The sequence below is a fragment of the Zea mays genome, chromosome 4 (genome assembly GCF_902167145.1).
Source record: "Zea mays cultivar B73 chromosome 4, Zm-B73-REFERENCE-NAM-5.0, whole genome shotgun sequence".
Lineage (NCBI taxonomy): Eukaryota > Viridiplantae > Streptophyta > Magnoliopsida > Poales > Poaceae > Zea > Zea mays.
In genome coordinates, this window is record NC_050099.1 from 170,209,980 (window position 1) to 170,233,774 (window position 23,795).

The following is a 23,795-nucleotide window of genomic DNA, read 5'->3' on the forward strand; positions in this document are numbered from 1 at the left end:
CCGTCGGAGGTTAAGTGGCCGTCGAATGTGCGTCGTTTTACTGTAGTGATTCATGGTCTTCAAAGTTCTCTGATTGCTTTCTTTACCTACATCTTCTTATCTAAAATGATTCTGAGTTATGTTCAGTTTCTTTTCTGCCTGAAGCTATAGCTTTAAAATATGTCTTAACTAATAGCAATGAAGTTTTTTGTCACGAAGCAAAAGGAGGTCATATATGTTTTGAAGTATGATAGTATGATGTTGATACATATTGGGGCGAATGTCTCTGCCGAAGGTCCTCAAAATTAATTAATACTGACAGTTTTTCATAATTTGTCTCATGAGTAATTAACATATGTTTGTCCAAAAATGAAGACCAACATGTTTGCTGCTGCTTCAAAAGAAATGACAATTATGTCCCCAACAATTCTTATAGATGTATGTATAGGTTTTGAGACTATGATTGTAATTTTGCATTGAGTTGTATATTGAGTTGTCCATATAAATAGGTGAACAATGCTCATGCACAGACCGAACATGATTTCACGGCATGCCGCCTAGCTCCACCTACGAAGCTAAGTTTACTTTGCTGGTTGTTGTCTATACTTATGAAGATATAATTGTATTCATTTACAATAAGAAGATAATACAAAGAGCACAGCTATGAAGATTTCTTTTGTGTATTTATGTGTTCTTTATTTCATTATGATTTCAATCTCAATAACCTTCTCAACAATTTATGTTCAAAGCTGAAGATAAATTGAAGGGGAGAAGGTCCCTTGTTTTTAATTGTTATCTCGCTTTGATGTCTTTCAAGAATCAAAACGAGTGACCAACAATACACCCATCCATGGTCTTAAAAGTTCTATGATTGCTTCCTATACACATTCTAGATCATCTTTATTGAGACCACACTTAAATTGTGGCCATCATTAAAAAAAGGCGCCTATCCTATAGGTTCACGATTTTTTTATTAATTATGCTTGAACTGAGTTTTAGTGTTTAAGAAGAGATGCCAAGCTACTAGTGATCGACTACCAAGTGATCTCAAGCAACTGGGAGTGCATGGTCGTAGTGAAATCTTCATCACCACGATACCTTCACCTCTCTTTATTATTCCACTTTTACCTGCTCACCACTTTTCAACTCTGATCAACCCAACTCCTTATGATTTGATCAGGAAGAAGAGCCCCTTGCCAGTTTGGTAAAGGAGATCATGGGAGGTAGGAGAATTTTTTTATCACGAATACATATCTAGAGGAAGAAGCTTCATTCGAGAACACCGACGTCACTGTTTTTGAAATTGACATTTCTTTTAGAATACCTCTTCGAATAGATATCTTTTAAGGAGTGATCTCATCAAGATTAGAGTAGGCATTAGTAACTGTCATACATGACCACGAACTGGGAATACGCTTTGCCATAAAGAGTGTGAATGGTTGTCATGACAAGGCATCATTTTACTACATCGTTTTACCTTGTGTATGTGTTACATCTCTAGATTAATAAAAAAACACTAGTTCTTTTCTAATATTCTATTTATATTGCATGCTTTAACATGTTATTAGTACTGTGTTTCTCTATGCACTTGCTCGAAAGAGAGGCACAGGACATTCCATAGGAGATAATGCCAGGCGACGAAAGGATTTTGTGTCGATTTGTTGCTTGTTCTGCATGAGGACATCAGCACTGACATCGCCAAATTATGATGTATTGCTGCTTATCACGCCCAATTAGCGAAGTCGACTCGACAGTTTAGCCAAGTTAGGCTAGGTGGGCAAGGATTTCCAACTGGTTCTGAAGTCCATGAGCGCTTGTTCCGATTCAGAGAAAATGAAAATAATATATACAAACTCAATAATAGTTCTTTGCATCAAACATCAATCAATTCGATTAGGTTCTAAATGCTTCAGGTGGGCCTCGATTCAGCCAACTTCTTGTTGCATCAGAAGTTGTACTTTCTACTTTTTAAGTACTCTAGCCTAGTGGATAATTTGTATGTGAACGTTTGGATGGGGATTGGATAGGGAAATAAAAATGGGTTGAGACAAAAGAAGGGGGCATGAGATGGGTGTAGTCTTTATTTATCTATCCCTATCTTCAATTCAATTATCCAAACATGGAATCAAATGATCCCACCCTTATTTCCCACTTCCTAAATTGAAGGCTATGTTGACTTGGAAAATTTTGGGCATAATCTGTTGTTAAGCTCTGCCGCTGTATTGAAAGAAAATAAGTTCCCTAGAAATATCAAAAGCGGATCACATTTTGAATAAAATGAATGCAACTAAAAGGGGCAACAAAAAAAAGGCTTAAACACGTGATCAGAATACATGGAACAAGCTTTTGACAATAAATATTATCTACTGGTGGCAACAAGTCGTTTTACAATATATGTAAAACGATACATAATATGCTAACAGAAAAGTAGATAGACCCACACAGCATACAATTGTTTGTGCATAACACAACCAGGTTAGCCAGGACCAACTTTGGGGATATCATAGTGCTCGCTGAGGTTAGCCAGGTATTGGTTGAAGTCCTGCATGCGGTCCTTGTACGACTTGTTTGCGACTTTGGCCATCTTCTTTATGTCGATCTTCTGCTTCTGTTCCATGTAGCGGCGCTCTGCTCGTGTGAGATGGTCATAGTTAGAATGTGAGTTCTTTTCGTCTCCATTCTTATCAGATTCAGTCTGAGACGACTCCTCACGCTGGTACTTCTTCTTCTTTTTCTTTACTCCACCATCCTTCACGTCCAACGCTTTACCCTTCAGCTGCAGCCGTCCTCCAACGACGTTTTGGTATTCCAACATTTTGATATAACAAAGAACTTTAGTAAAATTGTAGAGAGACTGCTAGAGACTGCTGTTGAGCACGAGAGATGGAACCGCGAAATTTGTAAAGAGACTGCCGAACCGAACGGGATTGCAGGAGAAATATATATTACCGAGGCAAACGGGATTACATCGTTCAGAGTGTCCGTGTCCGAGTCCGAGTCCGAGCTCCTGTTCCACGCGGTGTGCGTGTTCGTGTCCGAGTCCGAGCTCCTGTTCCAAGCGGTTTTTGGCCGTTGAGCAGAGCACTCGCCGTTGAGCCGTCGCATCTGTGATGCTGCGGCGGTCGCCAAACTCGTCGTGCCTTCAGTCGGATTTGGCTCCACGGGTACGCCTATGTCTCGCCCCTCACCCATCTGCTCCCTCCGCCTCCGGCCATGTGGAATCCCCTCCTCTTCCCTCTCCAAAAAATCTGCGACCGGTCTTCTCACCGTTGAGCACTCGCACAGCGCCGTCGTCCTGCTGCTGCTGTTCCAGGTCATCGTGTAGGTACCGCCAACCACCTATATCTGGCCTTCGACAGCGGATTTCATTTCCCCTCTCTCGGTTCTATAGGGCCTAGCTGCGAGGGGCTCCTGTTCCCTCTGGAATCCATCGCCGAGCAACCTCTAGCCAACGTATAGTTTCTCTGCTCCGATCTGCTCACCAATTGTTCACCTGCTCGGCAGCACCTACCGATCCACCGTCTTTTTTTTTGTCCTTTGTAGGGCTCTTCTGCTGCGGATCCGGCCAAAGCGCGGTAGTCTGGAACCAGTGTTGCTTTTTTCGTGTGCAACGTTCGTAGGTGAGCTGCCCGTTCGAGCGTCGTAGTTCTGTGTGTTCCATGTCGTCAATGCTCTGCTCAGTACTCTAGCCATGCAGATTTGTCGCTTACGAAAGTTACGAACCATTTTTATGGGTTTTCCGTCTTTGTTTTTTTTATGGTTGTCATATTTAGCCTAAGTGTCTTGTATATGGTTTCGTTCAATTTATTGGTTTACTAGCACTTTCACTCACCTTTGCCGGTGCTGAAAAATGGTCTGTTTTCCTTTGTATATAAATGTTTCAGAAAGTTGCATCGGCCAGTGTTTAGATGGCTGCTACATTATGCCAAGCAAAAGTCCCTGTTTTCTTTTGTGTTCTGGATAGCATTCGGAGCACTTTTGGATTTTGCCACAAAATGCCTCTTTTGTGTGTGTGGAGCGGGTTATGGATGGTTTCTTCTGGTAGATAGATGATTGATTTTGAAAGAAAATGGAGCCTCATTTCTATCTTTTCCCCATCCTATGTACTGTTACTTTTGCTCGCGCATTACGCGAGTGTTTAATCAATTAATCAATACGTGTGAATTTTTGCGAGCACCGTGTGGTTGCACGAATGTTTATTTAATATTCAATACATGTGAATTTTTGCGGGGCACCGTGTGTATGTGTAAGCAGCTACTAATCTGGTGGACTGAACTGATCCATTATAGGACATGCTCAGAAAGGGAAAGTTTAGACTTACAACTTTTTGCACGAGGGTAGGTAGGTTGCTAAGTCGAGCGAGCTCATGGTCGCAGGCTTGATAAAGAGGACCTAAGGCCAAAAAAGAGTGAAATTCGTAGGACTTTCGGTAGGTGGATGATACCCACGGCACATCATTAGCTTCAAACGAACTCTGCTACTTACCTCAAACTGTTGTTACATTGATTGCACGTAGAGCATTAGTGCCTTGTTGATCACCTGAACTGGCAACATTTTGGCAGAAGGATTCAGTAATCCTTGTGGCTAGTCAAGGGATTGATCAACTTCTACCGCTTCTTTTAAAAAAATCATGTTTAGCCTTTTGGACAACTTAATAGTATTTTTGGACCATTTGCTCGACACCATATGCCATGGCGCTGAGCAGGGGCGCATACAGGGGGCTACCTACTCGGTTCGTGGCTCGAGACGTGATATGTATATCTCTGCATGACTTGATTACATTTAGGTCAAAATATATTAAAACTCTAGTAGATTAAATAGACTGGCCTAGGGCATGATTAGATCCTGGATCCGCCCCTGGCACCGAGATCTCAACCATACTAACGTTTACGGGACACACTAGTGACTAACGTGATATATGTCAGCATCATAGATCTTGGTGCCAAGTGTGTGAGCACGGGTTTGTTTCGTTCTGCGCGCACATGTATGTAATGTAGCGTGCGGCACGCTGCTAGCCATGAGACTAGAAATGACAATGGAGAATTCTCCGTCGAGGGTTGAGCCCCCATACCCGTCCCTGCGAGGGAGAAGAATCCTCGTTCCCATCCCCGCGAAGTGTAACGGAGAGGATTTTCCCCCATCCCCGTCCCCGAGCGGGGGATTTTCTCCCCGCGGGAATCCCCGTACCCAATTATGCATGCAACTGAGAGATTATATCGAAACAAAAACTTGAAGTTGAAGGTTAGAATAAAACTACATGCAGTCCTCGAACAAAGTCATTTTCTCTGCACAACAAACTTAACTAAACAAACGCGACTCCTTTTTCTCTAGCTGAAATTACTGCTATGCTTACAATAGCGCTTGGGGCAAACCAAATATATAAGCACAGAACTACAACTTTTAGAAGAAAAAAACACTTTAGAATTCAAAGTTTCAAACTCACGTGCGGCTGCTCTGGCCTCCACGCATAAGTCAAGGCACCGAGACATATTATCTCGGCGTCGTGGTCTATGTCACTGAGCAAAGGGTTTAAAAACGTTATTATATCGTCTAGAGAGCTAAATATGATTTTTTCTCTAAAAATGCTAAATTGCAAAAAAAACGGTCACCGCATTTCTTGTGTTCTATAATTTTTTCTCGTTCAGTGAATGTTTCGGTTGGTCCCCGTCGTTTTTCGTAAATTTTTTTCATGAAATTTTTTTGTCCTGTCTTTGATCTATATTTGTATTTTTTGCTAGCAAGTGTCACCGGAAGAATTTTAATAAGCTATTTACTCACTATAGCTATTCTAGATCTTTCTAACGCGGTGTCACGTAGAACAACTGATGTAGTGTAACGTACTCATGTTAGCTAAAACTGCTTAAGAGGTAAATTAGATGTTTTCAAATTTTTAGGAGAGCATAAAAATTTATTTTTTCAGTGGGTGAGTGATTGTAAACATATCTTTCCTAATTGTCAAATGCTTGTTTGGATACATAGGGATTAAATGGGGAAACCTTCAATCGTCATGCATCCAAATAAGTTCTAACTGTAGAGATTTTGATGAAAAATTATCTTTCTACAACTTCTTTAATTGTTTGTCTAAATATAGTTATTTTTATTTATAATTTTTTGTTAGCCAAATATAAAAAACAAGAACGACTCTATAAAATACAAATGAGATATAGAAAATCTGTTAGACAATAAAAATATATAGAAAATTTTTATATAAAATTTCTATCTCTACTATATTAAAACATTAATTTCAACGGTGGTCATCTTTTTACAAATAACCCCTCACATCTATTTCGAATTAACCCACAACCAACCTCCACGCCGGCCCACTGACTCTGCCGGGTCATTTGGTTAAATCAGCGTAAAATGTTAAAAAGTGGTTCAAGAGGTGGGGTTTGAACCCACAACCTGATAGAAGAAGGGCGAACGACACTGGGTGAAGCCATCTAACCAGTAAAACATCATGCTCAGATGTTTTTAATATTGAATATATATGTATATACGATTATTTGTAAAATAAAAAAAATATAATTGTGTCGGGCCGGACAAGCACTATGGGTCAAGCCTACTACCCAAACACGGCATGGTGCTCGTGCCGGGCTGGCCCAAACACTACTAAATGGGCTGTGCCTCGGGCCGGCCCACCAAACACGGTTCATTTGGTCATCTATACCTCCACATCATAATGATGGTCCTTGACTCAATTGTCGCCACCTCATTCGCCATCCTGCTTCTTTTTTCTCTTCCCTCATGCCTTCGCCTTCGCGCCACCCTATTCTCGGCAGAGGGCGTGGGAGCATGTGCCTCCTCCCCGTATTCGTCCGACACCAGTCCCGACACCGACCTGCGCAGTGGCTATTGTACGTCCACGAGGACGTTTCACAGCATGCGTGCACCATCGTTTTCGTCATCGTCGGACGTCTCGTTCGCCTTCCCGACCTTCGCCCTGTTCTTCCTCCCTAATCTGCTGCGTCCGCCCACGGTCGTAGCCACGAGCCGACCGACGCTCGTCGACGTGTGTACGGGGCGAGTCGGTCTTGCTCTTAGCCTTTCTCCATGTGTGCCGCCGAGGAGGACACGGTGGCACCTGCAACGCTTTGGTTATCTTGGCGATGAGGAGTCCAGGTCTGAGATATTGGACAACCAAGGCCCATAGTGCGGCAGCAGTCGGCATATGCTACAAAGTTGGTGGTGTTGTTGTGTCGCCTCGGCGAGTCCAGGGCTAGGAAGGCACTCACATTCTCTCGCCCTTCTTGGACTGACGCCTGGTGCGGGTGCCTCTCGGTTTGGAGCTGCTTCGGTTGGGCTTCTTTCTCGCTTGCGTGCTCTCTCCCTATATGTATCTAGCAGTATACTACTTATGTCGCCTCCAGGTGACAGGTCTTCGTCGTGTCCTTCTTTGGCAATTATTGGGGGCCTTCCTCTTCCGAAGGTCCTAAAAACGTGACTAATATGTTTTTCAGTGTAACACAGACTGATACAGGAGGCTTCGACTTCAGGATGAAAGCATGCGTGATATGGAACAGGATGAACGGGCGCCGAAGCTGTGGCCGAAAAAGCATTGGCTTAGCACAACGACGAAGGTGGAAGATGGAACTGACCTAAAGGATAAAAGACTACTTAACCCTTGACAACTTATCTTATTGTTAGCAGTAAAAGTCGGGGGCATGAATGTAATCTTGTCCGGACTGCGTCCCGTGCCTATAAATAGATGAACAGTAACACTATACTGTTCAGGCTACACTGTAATAGCTCTCGCATCACTCTCACGTTCACACCTTCCGACAAGCCGAAGGTATCAATAAAATATGAATATTATGAGTATTTATTCATGGTTATGAAATGAGAATGTAAACAATTTATCGATTTATCATCATTATTTACATTCTTATGTGTTACATGTGTGTCGGAGAGGAAATCTCCAGCCGGGTGGCGGAGTGCACCCGCCCTAAATCCTAAGATGAGGAGAGGCCTAAGCGTTTTGCTTGTTAGTTGGAAACTGGGAGGAAACACAAGAACACACAAGGATTTAGAGTGGTTCGGGCCGCCAGAGCGTAACACCCTACTCCACTGTGTGATGTATTGCTTGAGAGCTTGTATGAACTTGTGAGTGTCTGAGTGAGCCTAAGATTGGATCTGTCTTGTAACGCCGCATGCCTCCCCTTTTATAGCTGAAGGGGGCATGCACAAAGATACTGAACCCCGTTATGTGGGCCCAGAGACATAATGAATATAGCGCTTGGAGCTACAAATGTTCGCTGCTGGGGCAATCTTCTTGTGCCCTGACATCCGAGATCTGCATATCCTCGGCGTGCAGGGGAAGCTTCTTGTAGAAGGGGTGGTGAGCACTGTACGCCGCACGGCACGGGCGCACTGTTTGTCAACAGACTGGTCAGGCGCGTCGTCTGCTGGATGACCCTGACACCGTCTGCTAGCGGATTGGACAGGACGCATTAAATGCTGAGAGGGCACGTCGTCCGTCAGCGTGGTGGCAGGCGGCGCGTCCTCTCCGCAATAAATGCAGAGGCTGCGCGGCCTTAGGGGCCTTTCGTCAGGCTCGGCCCGTTGGCTTATGTCACGGGCCACAAGCCACGCGGCAGCAGCGGGTCTCCGCCTGAGTGGGGAGTGTAGGGCAAGGCCGGGACACGTGCCAGAACCGGACCCTTACTCATGCTGAGGTCCTCCCCGTCCCGGGACCTTGCCAAGGCCTGGACCTTACTTGGAGGGACCTAGGGCCTACCCGAGGGACCCGGCATGCCTTCTTGGGAGCTCCGGACTTGTACGTACAGGGGTCTGGTGTCCCTCTATGGAGGTCCGGACCCAATGATGCATCCTGGGATGTATTATCTTTCCTTGCCACGTGGTGCCCTTAGACCTGCCCATGTGGTGGGGTCGGGTGCCGTTCTCCGTGTGGTCTGGAGGCGTCGTACGTGTACAGCGTCTTCATGCTGTAGAAGAGGGTACCCCTGATTCAGGGTACCGACAATGTGCCCTTCATTTACATTTATTTATTGAAATGATGAAGGCATGTCCTTCGTGACCTTAGAAACTAAGCTAGCATTTTCACTTCTAAGGCTAGAAATTGAATCATGACAAATGCTAAGCTCTTTTGATAAGTTTTCACATTTTTCTACTTCCTGAGCATAAGCATTTTTTAATTTATTTATTTTGTTTTCTTTAATTAGGAAGTCTTCTTGGTTGTCCAAGAGTTCATCCTTCTCATTAATTGCTTCAATTAATTCATTTAATTTTTTTCTTTTGGTCCATGCTAAGGTTGGCAAAGAGAGACATTAGATTATCTTCACTATCACTAGAGCTACCCTCATCACTAGATGTTGTGTATTTAGGGGTGACTCTAGATTGTACCTTCTTCTTTTTGCCATCCTTAGCCATGAGACACTTGTGGCCGACGTTGGGGAAGAGGAGGCCCTTGTTGACGGCGATGTTGGTGGCGTCCTCTTCGGAGGAGTCGGTGGAGCTCTCATCGGAGTCTCATTCCCAACATATGTGGACATCGCCGCCCTTCTTCTTGTAGTACCTCTTCTTCTCCTTCTTCTTCCCCTTCTTGTCATCGTCCCTGTCACTTTCACTAGAGATAGGACATTTAGCAATAAAGTGACCGGACTTACCACACCGGTAGCACACCTTCTTGGAGTGGGATTTGTAGTTCTTTCCCCTCCTTTGCTTGAGGATTTGGTGGAAGCTCTTGATGATGAGCGTCATCTCCTCGTTGTCAAGCTTGGAGGCATCGATTGGAAGCCTACTTGGTGTAGACTCCTTCTTCTCTTCCATCGCTTTGAATGCGACGGGTTGCACCTCGAGTGTGGAGGTGGCGCCTTGCTCCAAGTTGACGATGTGTTTGGAGTCTTTGATCATGTTCAATGGATTTTTTTATATGCTGGTACATGTACATACACGTTGAAAAATAATCATAGAATAAATAATAAACAGTTTCGGTGATCAACTAAATAAAAAAGGGACTGAAGATAAGACGTAAAATAATGGAGTTGTAGTTACGTGATGACTTTGGGATCTTTCTATCCATCCCATGCATGCATGAATATGGTTATTTATCTACAAAGTTTGGCCGCATGCACTGTGATCCAAAATATTCGTGTGATTAGTTGACCATAACAACCTGAGCAACGCCAATCATTTAAATTAAAAGGCATCCACGTACATGTATGGAGTCCTTATCTAATTAACAGGCACGTGCAAGGGATAGAGGACTTATCCTTACGTGAAGTTCATCCGTTTGCCAGCTGCCTATAAAAAGGAGACCATCGCAGATCCACGGGGGCATCAACGAGGTAGCTGCAACTGACGCCGCCGGTGAAAGGGAAATGTGCCTTTGGGCCATTTCTAAGTATTTTGGTGATTGAGTGCAAACACAAGTGCTTAAATGTGAAAATGTGCCCATGGTTGAACAAAGTGCAAATCACAAGTAAAGGTATGTTTCTAAGCCTTAGTACATTGATTTTGTGTACTAATATCTTGTCTAAGTGTTAGAAACAGAAAGAAGAAGAGAAGAGAAGACTTGGCTGTGTACAGCCAAGGGGCTGTTTCGGTCTGGGGCACCGGACTGTCTGGTGGTGCACCGGACAGTGTCCGGTGCGCCAGGCTGCCTCGGCCGAAGAGGCCGCTCTCGGGTTTTTCTCCGGCGACTTCGGCTAAAATTCACCGGACTGTCCGGTGTGCACCGGACTGTCCGGTGAGCCAACGGTCGGCCGGGCCAACGGTCGGCCGCGCGATCGGCGCGCGACACGTGGCCGAGCCAACGGTCGGAAGGAAGCACCGGACTGTCCGGTGTGCACCGGACTGTCCGGTGCGCCAGATCTGCAACGGTCTGCAACGGTCGGCTGCGCCTATTAAGGAAAGGAATCGGGCACCGGACACTGTCCGGTGTGCACCGGACTGTCCGGTGCGCCCGACGACAGAAGGCAAGGATAGCCTTCCAGATGTATTCTCAACCGCTCCTAGCTGCCTTGGGGCTATAAAAGGGACCCCTAGGCGCATGGAGGAGCATACGAAGCAACTCTTGAGCATTCTTGATCATCCACACTCAGTCTTTGCGCATCCGTTTGTGATTCTAATTGATTCGAGCTCTGTTCTTGTGAGAAACTGTGAGATAGTCTTTGAGCTCGATTCTTGTCCGTGTGTGTGCGCATTTCGCTGTGGATTTGTGTGTGTTGCTTCCCTCCCTTACTCCGTGCTTCTTTGTGAATCTTAAGTGTAAGGGCGAGAGACTCCAATTTGTGGAGATTCCTCGCAAGTGGGATAAAGATAAGCAAGGCAAAATACTGTGGTATTCAAGTGGGTCTTTGGACCGCTTGAGAGGGGTTGATTGCAACCCTCGTCCGTTGGGACGCCACAACGTGGAGTAGGCAAGTTTTGTACTTGGCCGAACCACGGGATAAATCACCGTGTCTCCTCTGTGTTGAATTCTCTGTGATTATCGTATTGTGCAAGATTTCCTCTTTAGCCATTTGGCAACTATTGTGCTAACTCTTAACAAGTTTTTGTGGCTATAAGTTAAGTTTTTACAGGATCACCTATTCACCCCCCCTCTAGGTGCTCTCAATTGGTATCAAAGCCGTTCTCTTCACAAAGGGACTTACCGCCCGAAGAGATGGATCCTAAGGGGAAGGGAATCGTGATCAACGACAAAGAGAAGGAATCTTTCGTCAACGAGCCGAAGGACGACAAGCCTACCGACTCCGGCTCGGGGCAAAGACGGAAGGAAGGGAAGAAGAAGAAGACAAGGCGCATCAAGGAGATCATCTACTACGACGATAGTGATGAATCTACTTCTTCCCAAAAGGATGATGACAACGACTACAAAAAGACGGTCAATTCGAACTTTTCATTTGATTACTCTCGTATTCAACATAGTTCGAATTCGCATTTGCTTTCCATTCCTCTTGGCAAACCCCCACACTTTGATGGGGAGGACTACGGATTTTGGAGTCACAAAATGCGTAGTCACTTATTCTCTCTCCATCCAAGCATATGGGAGATTGTGGAGAATGGAATGAAATTTGATAGCTCGGATAGTCCTATGCTTATAAATGAACAAATTCATAGAAATGCACAAGCTACTACTGTTCTCTTAGCATCTTTGTGCAGGGAAGAGTACAATAAGGTGAGCGGCTTGGACAATGCCAAGCAGATATGGGACACCCTCAAGATCTCTCACGAGGGGAACGACATCACCATGCTCACCAAGATGGAGTTGGTGGAGGGCGAGCTTGGACGATTCGCCATGATAAGGGGAGAGGAGCCAACTCAAACTTACAACCGGCTCAAGACACTTATCAACAAAATAAGGAGCTACGGAAGCACGCGTTGGACGGACCACGACGTCGTCCGCCTACTACTCAGGTCCTTTACCGTTCTTGATCCTCATCTCGTGAACAATATTCGTGAGAATCCCAGGTACACGATGATGACACCCGAGGAAGTACTTGGAAAATTCGTGAGCGGGCGAATGATGATCAAGGAGGCAAGGTACGTCGATGACGCGTTGAACGGTCCAATCCACGAGCCTCAACCCATTGCTCTCAAGGCATCGAGAAGCAAGGAGGCACTACCAAGCAAGGTGGCGCAAATTGAGGCGGCCGGGCTTAATGATGAAGAAATGGCTCTCATCATTAAGCGCTTCAAGACGGCGTTAAGGGGCCGCAAGGAGCATCCCAACAAGACCAAGACGAAGGGGAAGCGCTCATGCTTCAAGTGTGGTAAGATTGGTCACTTTATCGCTAATTGTCCCGATAATGATAGTGACCAGGAAAAGAAGAGTGGAAAATGGGAAAAGAAGAAGAATTACAAGAAGGCAAAGGGCGAGGCTCATATTGGAAAGGAGTGGGATTCGGATTGCTCCTCGTCCGACTCCGACAACGAAGGACTCGCCGCCACCGCCTTCAACAAGTCATCCCTCTTCCCCAACGAGCATCACACGTGCCTCATGGCTAAGGAGAAGAAAGTAAGTACTCGAAACTCTACTTATGCTTCTTCTAGTGAGGATGAGTCTAGTGATGATGAAATAGACTATTCATGTTTAGTTAAAGGCTTAGATAGATCTAAGATTGACAAAATTAATGAATTGATTGATGCCTTAAATGATAAGAATAGGCTACTAGAAAAGCAAGAGGATCTCTTGTACGAAGAACATGATAAGTTTGTAGAGGCTCAAAAATCCCTTGCATTAGAAATTAAGAGAAATGAAATGCTTGCTTGTGAATTGTCTACATGCCATGATTCAATTTCTAAATTAAAGAGCATTAATGATGACTTAAATGCTAAACTAGAAGAAGCACAAAAATCCAACTTTTGTGTTGAACATGTTGAAATTTGCACTAGGTGTAAGGATGTTGATATTAATGCTTGTAGTGAACACTTAGTTTCCATTTCAAAACTGAATGATGAATTAGCTAGTCTTAATGCCCAACTCAAGACTAGCAAGAGTGAATTTGAAAAACTAAAATTTGCAAGGGATGCCTACACTATTGGTAGACACCCCTCAATTAAGGATGGGCTTGGCTTCAAGAGGGAAGCCAAGAACTTAACAAGCCATAAGACTCCTATTTCCACCAAGGAGAAAGGGAAGGCTCCTATGGCTAATAGTGTTAAGAAGAATCATGCTTTCATGTACTATGATAGGAGATACTCTAGAAATGCTTTTAGAAGTAATGATGTTTTTGATTCACATGCTTATGACTCTTATGCTATGACTGCGTCTAGTTCTCATGTTATGCATGGTAGAAATGTGTTTAGAAGAAATGTTGTTCACCAAATGCCTAGGAGAAATGTAGTTCATAATGCTCCTAGGAAAGTAGTGAATGAACCTTCCGAAATTTATTGTGCTCTAAATGCTTCCTTTGCTATTTGTAGAAAGGATAAGAAAATTGTTGCTAGGAAGTTAGGGGCAAGATGCAAGGGAGATAAAACTTGCATTTGGGTCCCTAAGAATATTTGTGCTAACCTTGTAGGACCCAACATGAGTTGGGTACCTAAGACCCAAGCCTAAATTTGCCTTGCAGGTTTATGCATCCGGGGGTTCAAGCTGGATTATTGATAGCGGATGCACAAACCATATGACGGGGGAGAAGAAGATGTTCACCTCCTACGTCAAGAATAAGGATTCCCAAGATTCAATCATATTCGGTGATGGGAATCAAGGCAAGGTAAAAGGGTTAGGTAAAATTGCAATTTCTAATGAGCACTCTATCTCTAATGTGTTTTTAGTAGAGTCACTAGGATATAATTTACTATCTGTTAGTCAATTGTGCAATATGGGATATAACTGTCTGTTTACAAATGTAGATGTGTCTGTCTTTAGAAGAAGTGATGGTTCACTAGCTTTTAAGGGTGTATTAGACGGCAAACTTTATTTAGTTGATTTTGCAAAAGAAGAGGCCGGTCTAGATGCATGCTTAATAGCTAAGACTAGCATGGGCTGGCTGTGGCATCGCCGCTTAGCACATGTGGGGATGAAGAACCTTCACAAGCTTCTAAAGGGAGAACACGTGATAGGGTTGACTAACGTGCATTTCGAAAAAGATAGACCTTGTGCAGCTTGTCAAGCAGGTAAACAAGTGGGAGGAGCGCATCACGGCAAGAACGTGATGACCACTTCAAGACCCCTGGAGCTGCTGCATATGGACCTCTTCGGACCTGTCGCCTATCTGAGCATAGGAGGGAGTAAGTATGGTTTAGTTATTGTTGATGACTTTTCCCGCTTCACTTGGGTGTTCTTTTTGCAGGATAAGTCTGAAACCCAAGGGACCCTCAAGCGCTTCCTCAGGAGAGCTCAAAATGAGTTTGAGCTCAAGGTGAAGAAGATAAGGAGCGACAACGGGTCCGAGTTCAAGAACCTTCAAGTGGAGGAGTTCCTTGAGGAGGAAGGGATCAAGCACGAGTTCTCCGCTCCCTACACACCACAGCAAAATGGTGTGGTAGAGAGGAAGAACAGGACGCTAATCGATATGGCGAGGACAATGCTTGGAGAATTCAAGACCCCCGAGTGTTTTTGGTCGGAAGCCGTGAACACGGCTTGCCACGCCATCAACAGGGTCTATCTTCATCGCCTCCTCAAGAAGACGTCGTATGAGCTACTAACCGGTAACAAACCCAATGTATCGTACCTTCGTGTATTTGGGAGCAAGTGCTACATTCTAGTGAAGAAAGGTAGAAATTCTAAGTTTGCTCCCAAAGCTGTAGAAGGGTTTTTATTAGGTTATGACTCAAATACAAAGGCATATAGAGTCTTCAACAAATCATCGGGTTTGGTTGAAGTCTCTAGCGACGTTGTATTTGATGAGACTAATGGCTCTCCAAGAGAGCAAGTTGTTGATCTTGATGATGTAGATGAAGAAGATGTTCCAACGGCCGCTCTGCGCACCATGGCGATTGGTGATGTGCGACCACAGGAACACTTAGAGCAAGATCAACCTTCTTCCTCAACTATGGTACTACCCCCAACTCAAGACGATGAACAGGTTCATCAACAGGAGGCAGATGATCAAGGGGGAGCACAAGATGATCATGAGATGGAGGAAGAAGCGCAACCGGCACCTCCAACCCAAGTTCGAGCGATGATTCAAAGGGATCATCCCGTCGACCAAATTCTGGGTGACATCAGCAAGGGAGTAACTACTCGTTCTCGATTAGTTAATTTTTGTGAGCATTACTCTTTTGTCTCTTCTATTGAGCCTTTCAGGGTAGAGGAGGCCTTGCTAGATCCGGACTGGGTGTTGGCCATGCAGGAGGAGCTCAACAACTTCAAGAGAAATGAAGTTTGGACGCTGGTGCCTCGTCCGAAGCAAAATGTTGTGGGAACCAAGTGGGTGTTCCGCAACAAACAGGACGAGCACGGGGTGGTGACAAGAAACAAGGCTCGACTTGTGGCAAAAGGTTATGCCCAAGTCGTAGGTTTGGATTTTGAGGAGACTTTTGCTCCTGTGGCTAGGCTAGAGTCAATTCGAATCTTGCTAGCATATGCCGCTCACCATTCTTTCAGGTTGTTCCAAATGGATGTGAAGAGCGCTTTCCTCAACGGGCCTATAAAGGAGGAGGTGTACGTAGAGCAACCCCCTGGCTTCGAGGATGAACGGTACCCCGACCACGTGTGTAAGCTCTCTAAGGCGCTCTATGGACTTAAGCAAGCCCCAAGAGCATGGTATGAATGCCTTAGAGATTTCTTGATTGCTAATGCTTTCAAGGTTGGGAAAGCCGATCCAACTCTTTTCACTAAGACATGTGATGGTGATTTGTTTGTGTGCCAAATTTATGTCGATGACATAATATTTGGTTCTACTAACCAAAAGTCTTGTGAAGAGTTTAGCAGGGTGATGACGCAAAAATTCGAGATGTCGATGATGGGCGAGTTGAACTACTTCCTTGGGTTCCAAGTGAAGCAACTCAAGGACGGCACCTTCATCTCCCAAACGAAGTATACACAAGATCTGCTAAAGCGGTTTGGGATGAAGGACGCCAAGCCCGCAAAGACTCCTATGGGAACCGACGGACACACCGACCTCAACAAAGGAGGTAAGTCCGTTGATCAAAAAGCATACCGGTCAATGATAGGGTCATTACTTTACTTATGTGCTAGTAGACCGGATATTATGCTTAGCGTGTGCATGTGTGCTAGATTTCAATCCGATCCTAAGGAATGTCACTTAGTGGCGGTGAAGCGAATCCTTAGATATTTAGTTGCTACGCCTTGCTTCGGGCTCTGGTATCCAAAGGGGTCTACCTTTGACTTGGTTGGATACTTAGATTCCGACTATGCTGGATGTAAGGTCGATAGGAAGAGTACATCGGGGACGTGCCAATTCTTAGGAAGGTCCCTGGTGTCATGGAATTCTAAGAAACAAACTTCCGTTGCCCTATCCACCGCTGAGGCCGAGTATGTTGCCGCAGGACAGTGTTGCGCGCAACTACTTTGGATGAGGCAAACCCTCCGGGACTTTGGCTACAGTCTGAGCAAAGTCCCACTCCTATGTGATAATGAGAGTGCTATCCGCATGGCGGAGAATCCTGTTGAGCACAGCCGCACAAAGCACATAGACATCCGGCATCACTTTTTGAGAGACCACCAGCAAAAGGGAGATATCGAAGTGTTTCATGTTAGCACCGAGAACCAGCTTGCCGATATCTTCACTAAGCCTCTAGATGAGAAGACCTTTTGCAGGTTGCGTAGTGAGCTAAATGTCTTAGATTCGCGGAACCTGGATTGAATTGTAGCATACATGTATTTATGCTTTTGATCATGTTCCTTTTTGCATTTTGTTGCTTATTGTGGTGCTCAAGTTGTACAAACACTCCCTGGACCTCACAAGTCCGTTGCAAAGTGATGCACATGTTTAGGGGGAGATGTGTTACAACTTGACCCCTTGAGACTAACCATGTGCTTGAGTTTGATGATTTAGTCTCGAAGGAGGATTGAAAGGGAAACGGTGGACTTGGACCATGAAAGACTTCCACTGCACTCCGATGAGAGGGTAACTAATTCCAAGTTCATCTCATGAACTCTTATTGCCATTTGCTCTTAATTGAAGATTTTGGTGAGGCAATGGGGTTATAAGGCCAAAATTGATCCCGTTTTGGTGCTTGATGCCAAAGGGGGAGAAAATAAAGGCCAAAGCAATAAATGGATCAGCTACCACTTGAGAGATTTGAAAATAGTAGAGTAAAGCTTTTGGTTTGTCAAAACTCCGTTTATTGTCTCTTCTGTCAAAAGTGGGCTTCTTGTGGGGAGAAGTAGTGATTATGGGAAAAAGGGGGAGTTTTTGAAATATTTGATCAATCTCTTTTGGAATGACTCTCTTTATGCTTCAACATGTGTGTTTGACTTAGAGATAGAGATTTGAGTTTAATTTGCAAAAACAAACCAAGTGGTGGCAAAGGATGATCCATATATGCCAAAAATGAATCAAAATAGATTTGAGTTCTATTTGAAGTGATTTTGCACTTGTTCTAGTTGCTTTATGTTGTGTTGGCATAAATCACCAAAAAGGGGGAGATTGAAAGGGAAATGTGCCTTTGGGCCATTTCTAAGTATTTTGGTGATTGAGTGCAAACACAAGTGCTTAAATGTGAAAATGTGCCCATGGTTGAACAAAGTGCAAATCACAAGTAAAGGTATGTTTCTAAGCCTTAGTACATTGATTTTGTGTACTAATATCTTGTCTAAGTGTTAGAAACAGAAAGAAGAAGAGAAGAGAAGACTTGGCTGTGTACAGCCAAGGGGCTGTTTCGGTCTGGGGCACCGGACTGTCCGGTGGTGCACCGGACAGTGTCCGGTGCGCCAGGCTGCCTCGGCCGAAGAGGCCGCTCTCGGGTTTTTCTCCGGCGACTTCGGCTAAAATTCACCGGACTGTCCGGTGTGCACCGGACTGTCCGGTGAGCCAACGGTCGGCCGGGCCAACGGTCGGCCGCGCGATCGGCGCGCGACACGTGGCCGAGCCAACGGTCGGAAGGAAGCACCGGACTGTCCGGTGTGCACCGGACTGTCCGGTGCGCCAGATCTGCAACGGTCTGCAACGGTCGGCTGCGCCTATTAAGGAAAGGAATCGGGCACCGGACACTGTCCGGTGTGCACCGGACTGTCCGGTGCGCCCGACGACAGAAGGCAAGGATAGCCTTCCAGATGTATTCTCAACGGCTCCTAGCTGCCTTGGGGCTATAAAAGGGACCCCTAGGCGCATGGAGGAGCATACGAAGCAACTCTTGAGCATTCTTGATCATCCACACTCAGTCTTTGCGCATCCGTTTGTGATTCTAATTGATTCGAGCTCTGTTCTTGTGAGAAACTGTGAGATAGTCTTTGAGCTCGATTCTTGTCCGTGTGTGTGCGCATTTCGCTGTGGATTTGTGTGTGTTGCTTCCCTCCCTTACTCCGTGCTTCTTTGTGAATCTTAAGTGTAAGGGCGAGAGACTCCAATTTGTGGAGATTCCTCGCAAGTGGGATAAAGATAAGCAAGGCAAAATACTGTGGTATTCAAGTGGGTCTTTGGACCGCTTGAGAGGGGTTGATTGCAACCCTCGTCCGTTGGGACGCCACAACGTGGAGTAGGCAAGTTTTGTACTTGGCCGAACCACGGGATAAATCACCGTGTCTCCTCTGTGTTGAATTCTCTGTGATTATCGTATTGTGCAAGATTTCCTCTTTAGCCATTTGGCAACTATTGTGCTAACTCTTAACAAGTTTTTGTGGCTATAAGTTAAGTTTTTACAGGATCACCTATTCACCCCCCCCCTGTAGGTGCTCTCAGCCGGCCAGAGAGATCAGCCAGAAGAGAAGACACGCAAAAAAGGGGGTGCAGCGCCAGGAAAGAAAAGGGCCTCGCCGCCGGCCGCCATCCGTCGTGATCTGAGAGAACAGGAAGCAGCCGTCAGGAGACGCGACCAGAGAGAAGCCACCGGAAGAGAGTGCCAACCGCCATCAGGAAGTCATCGCTCCTAGCATTCACGCCGTTCAGCCAGAGAAGTCATCCACGCGCAGCAACACACATTCCCAGCCATCATCAGAGAGCATTCCCAGCCATCATCAGAGAAAAGAAGGCAGTAAAAGGAAGCTAACAGAGGAAGACGCCAGGAGGTTGCTGAAGACGCCCAAATACAAGTCAGAATAAAGCACCAAAGCAGCAGCCAACGCTTGCGAGACAATCAACATCCATCCATATGGCATTCACGACATCCATGGGTGAGAAACATTTTTAATCTATTTTCTATTATCTAATCGCAGGGGGTAAAGGACAGAACGTGACGAGCTACCTGATCGCACCCAGTCCATCAGCCACCTCACCTTCATCACTGTCGGTGCGTCCACCTTACCACTGCCGCGAGCTGCGCTATCAATAGTTACCAAGGTTCCCTGGAAGCGCCGTTCCACGACACACGCGCCTGCATCAGCATCGGCAGCATCGTCCCAGCATCCATCGGCTCACCAACGACACGTTCTGGTGATCTGATTCACATGGGCTCCTTACCGTGACTTTGCCCCTGTATGGCAGACTCCGGCATCGACACCGACTCGTCACTCGGCGGATGACCTGCCTTCAAGTGACCATCATGTGTCGCCTAGTTGTAGCGGGCGACCATGGCGGTGTTGTCCCTGACGATTGCGTTCCAGCCACCTGAGAGAACCAGAAGCACGACCGTCAAGAGATATAGGCTCGAGTAGCCGAGCTACAGAGAGGTGTTTGGCCAGGGGGCGTGCGTCCATGCACGTACATGGCCATATATGTCTAATACTACTTCGACTTCATCACCGTTAGTTGAAGAAGCTACCCACAAGCACCTAATATTAACAAAGTATGATGAAGTGTTGGCAATTTATTAGCAAACTTATCATTATTATTCCGACGACACGGTTTGTGTGAACGAGACCAAACACATCATTGCTCGGCACCGACGAGGCGAAGGCAATACATACGTTCATGCTGATGAAAACTGGCGGACATACGACTGGGCACCGACGAGGCGAAAGTCATCCCCTTCATCAACAACATCCCGTTTACCAATCAACGTGACAATGGCGTAGTCATGATCAAGTTTTTTTGGCAATTTTGAAAGCCACTCACATCATACACCATGCACTCATTCTGGAGATACGACGACCACTATGTGCAACTTAATCGGAGGTGTTCTACATATTGTACTCTGTAGATGTAATTAACCGGGTGAGCCTCTCTCTCGTAAGGCCCCGGGAATCAGCGAACTACACATTCTCCAAGTCAGAAGCTTGTCCAAGCCATGACGTAGAAGACAACGGAAGACAAGACCAAGCGAACTATGTATTTTGTAAAAATCCGATGATTAATAAAATATATGGTTCATGACTGCTACACTTGTCCTCATTCGCTCGATTATTTTTTATTTATTTCTTTTGTTCTCGCGAACAGATCATTAGCTCAAAGCTCGCAAACTTGCCAATCACTTCCTCAGGAGACATTAGTTTATATCTAGGATCCCCACGTATTAATTGAACTTGAGTAGGATTATGAAATACGAGGGATCTAAGAATAACCTTGACCATCTCATGGTCATCCCACTTGGTGCTCCCGAGGTTGCACACTTGGTTCACCATGGTTTTTAGCTGGTTGTACATTGCTTGCGGCTCTTCTCCTTTGTTGAGGATGAAACGACCGAGCTCCCCCTCGATCGTCTCCTGCTTGGTGATCTTGGTCACCTCGTCCCCATCGTGCGCGGTTTTGAGGACGTCCCAAATTTCTTTGGCGCTCTTTAACCCTTGCACCTTGTTATACTCCTCTCGACACAAGGAGGCGAGGAGTATAGACGTGGCTTGGGAGTTAAAGTGCCTAATTTGGGCGGCCTCGTCTGAGTCATAGTATTTGTTCCCGACTTGAGGTACCTGCGCTCCATACTAAACAATATCCCAAATACTTTCGTGGAGTGAGGTTAGATGGTGCCTCATTTTATCACTCCACATACAATAATCCTCACCATCAAAATATGGTGGTTTGCCTAGGGGTACGGAAAGTAATGGAGCGCGCTTTGAAATACGGGGATAGCGAAGTGGCATCTTACTATACTTCTTGCGCTCATGGCGCTTTGAAGCGACGGATGACTCGGAGCTTGATGTGGAGGGTGACGAAGAGTCGGTCTCGTAGTAGACCACCTTTTTCATCTTCTTCTTCTTGTCACCTTTCCGATGCGACTTGATGGAGGAAGGGGATTCCTCCTTGTGTTTGTTGTCGGACTCCCGTGGGAGAGTCCTCCCCGAGCTTGCGGACTTGTCGCCGGTCATAATTTCCCTCTTGGCGTGATCTCCCGACATCACTTCGAGTTGTTAGACTCTAATGAAGCACCGGGCTCTGATACCAATTGAAAGTCGCCTAGAGGGGGGGTGAATAGGCGAAACCTGAAATTTACAACTTTAAACATGCAAGAAGGTCGGGGTTAGCGTTAGAGTTAAAGTCAAGTCGGAAAGAGAGGGAAAACAAATCAACCAAGAAATAAGGTGAGTGAACACGTGATTTGTTTTACCGAGGTTCGGTTCCAAATAACCTAGTCCCCCGTTGAGGAGGTCACAAAGATCAGGTCTATTCCAACCCTTTCCCTCTCTCAAACGGTCAGTTAGACCGAGTGACCCTTCTTCCTTAATCTCACGGGTCACTAAGATCCGGCAAGTACCACCACACACTTGGTGTCTCTTGCCTTGCTTACAAAACACTTGAGAATAAGAATGTGAAAAGAAGAAAGGCAATCCAAGCGACAAGAACCCAAATGAACACAAAAATCTCTCTGACACATGTAACACCCCTGGTGTTACTATAACTAAAACTTGAGCATGGCATCATGAGCATTGACATTGCATATGTTTGACACACCTAGAGTGCATTCACTAGGCAAGAATTTCAAACAAGTTGTGTTGTTTTAGTGTTTTGCAACTAGAACCCTGGTTAAGGAACTTAACCCTAAATGGGGATTATAGGGGTAAAACTTTACCCAAGTTAAGAAAACCTAAATACTTTAGGGTAAAAGTCATAAAATGACCCTAAGGATAAGCTTGAATCACTTTTATACCCCTGAGATACCAGAAACCCTAATTGGAACCCTGGAAAACCCTAAATCAAACCCTAGGGGCTTATGTGCAAAATTAGCCCACTTTTGGGCTAAAGTGCAAAAACCAAGCCAAATAGGTTTCTTAAGTCCTTTGGTTCACAAAAATGTGGACTTGAAAGCAAAACCCAAAGATTTGGACTTAAATGCAAAATGGACCTCATTTGAGTTTTGCTCTAAGTCTGAAAATCAGTGAATGGGCTCAACTTTGGGGCTTTGTAACTTACAAAGCATAGGGTTTTTGCCCTAGGTCACCACATCAAAGTTGAAGACCAATTATAGGAGAACAACTTTGCTAAAGAGTGTGAGCTTAGTTGTTATGAGAAATTTGGAGAAAAACCCAATCCAAAACTGGCTGTCAGGCTGTTTGATCTGAAATTCAGTGTAGCACATGACTGACATCAACTTCTAGCCCAAATCCAAGCATGATCCGGTGCTCAAATGAGTTTGATCTCTATAGTTGGATTGTAGCTGGTTTGTAACTCTACAACTTTGGTACAGAGTATTAACAAAGTTGCAGTGTAAAATTTGGAGAAATACTGCTCTGAACTTGCTCTGTCAGGCTAACTGATGGGGTCTTCCCATGGTACAGTACCCCGAGCTGATAAGGACGCCAGTGCGACTGCTCTTACCGCCGGCGACCGATTTCCGCCGCGATTCGTGCCGCCGCCGGTCCAACTTGAGCTTGGGGTAAGTGGATAACACCTGGTGCACGTTGCCGTGGATAAGTCCGGCCGGAAAAGTAAACCCGACCACCGTACAGAGTTGCTGCGGTGGAAACCCGATAGGTTCGCCGTCGACCGCCGCTTCCCGACCGTGCGCCGCGTGGCCTAGCCGTTTTACAGCGTCGCCATGACTCCCTCTACCCGTCCCATCGTCGCCGGGGAGCTTGCCACGGCAATAGCCACGCATTCACCGCACCTGTGTTCTTCCCTATCTCCGGCCGCCGCTCATCTCCATCCAAATTGAGCACCACCGCCCGCGAACACTATAAATTGAGCCTCTGGGCAGCTGCGCTAGGTCATCCCGAAGCTATTGCACCCGCTCCCACCCTCAATCCTCCACCAGCACGCTCGAATTTCTGGTTTCCCCCAAATCGGGTCGAACACCCCGCAAGAACACCTCACCGCGGCCAGCCCCTCTCCGGTCAGCCCCCGTCCCCTGCTTTCTTGTTTAAGCACTTGCATAGCTTCGTGATGCTTATCAAGTCATCAATTTGAACTGTGTGACCA

General features: G+C 45.7%; 1 protein-coding gene across 1 annotated transcript; it reads right to left on the reverse strand.

Annotated features, from left to right (window-relative positions):
• Window positions 1–2,455: 2,455 nt before the first annotated feature.
• LOC103654038 (protein FAM32A) lies at window positions 2,456–2,794 on the reverse strand. The gene has a single exon (XM_008680859.1). The coding sequence runs from the start codon at window positions 2,792–2,794 to the stop codon at window positions 2,456–2,458; it is 339 nt and encodes a 112-aa protein (XP_008679081.1).
• Window positions 2,795–23,795: the final 21,001 nt, after the last annotated feature.

Excerpts from the sequence above, each read along its gene's own strand:
- LOC103654038 (XM_008680859.1), bottom strand. The coding sequence starts at position 2,794 with ATGTTGGAATACCAAAACGTCGTTGGAGGACGGCTGCAGCTGAAGGGT.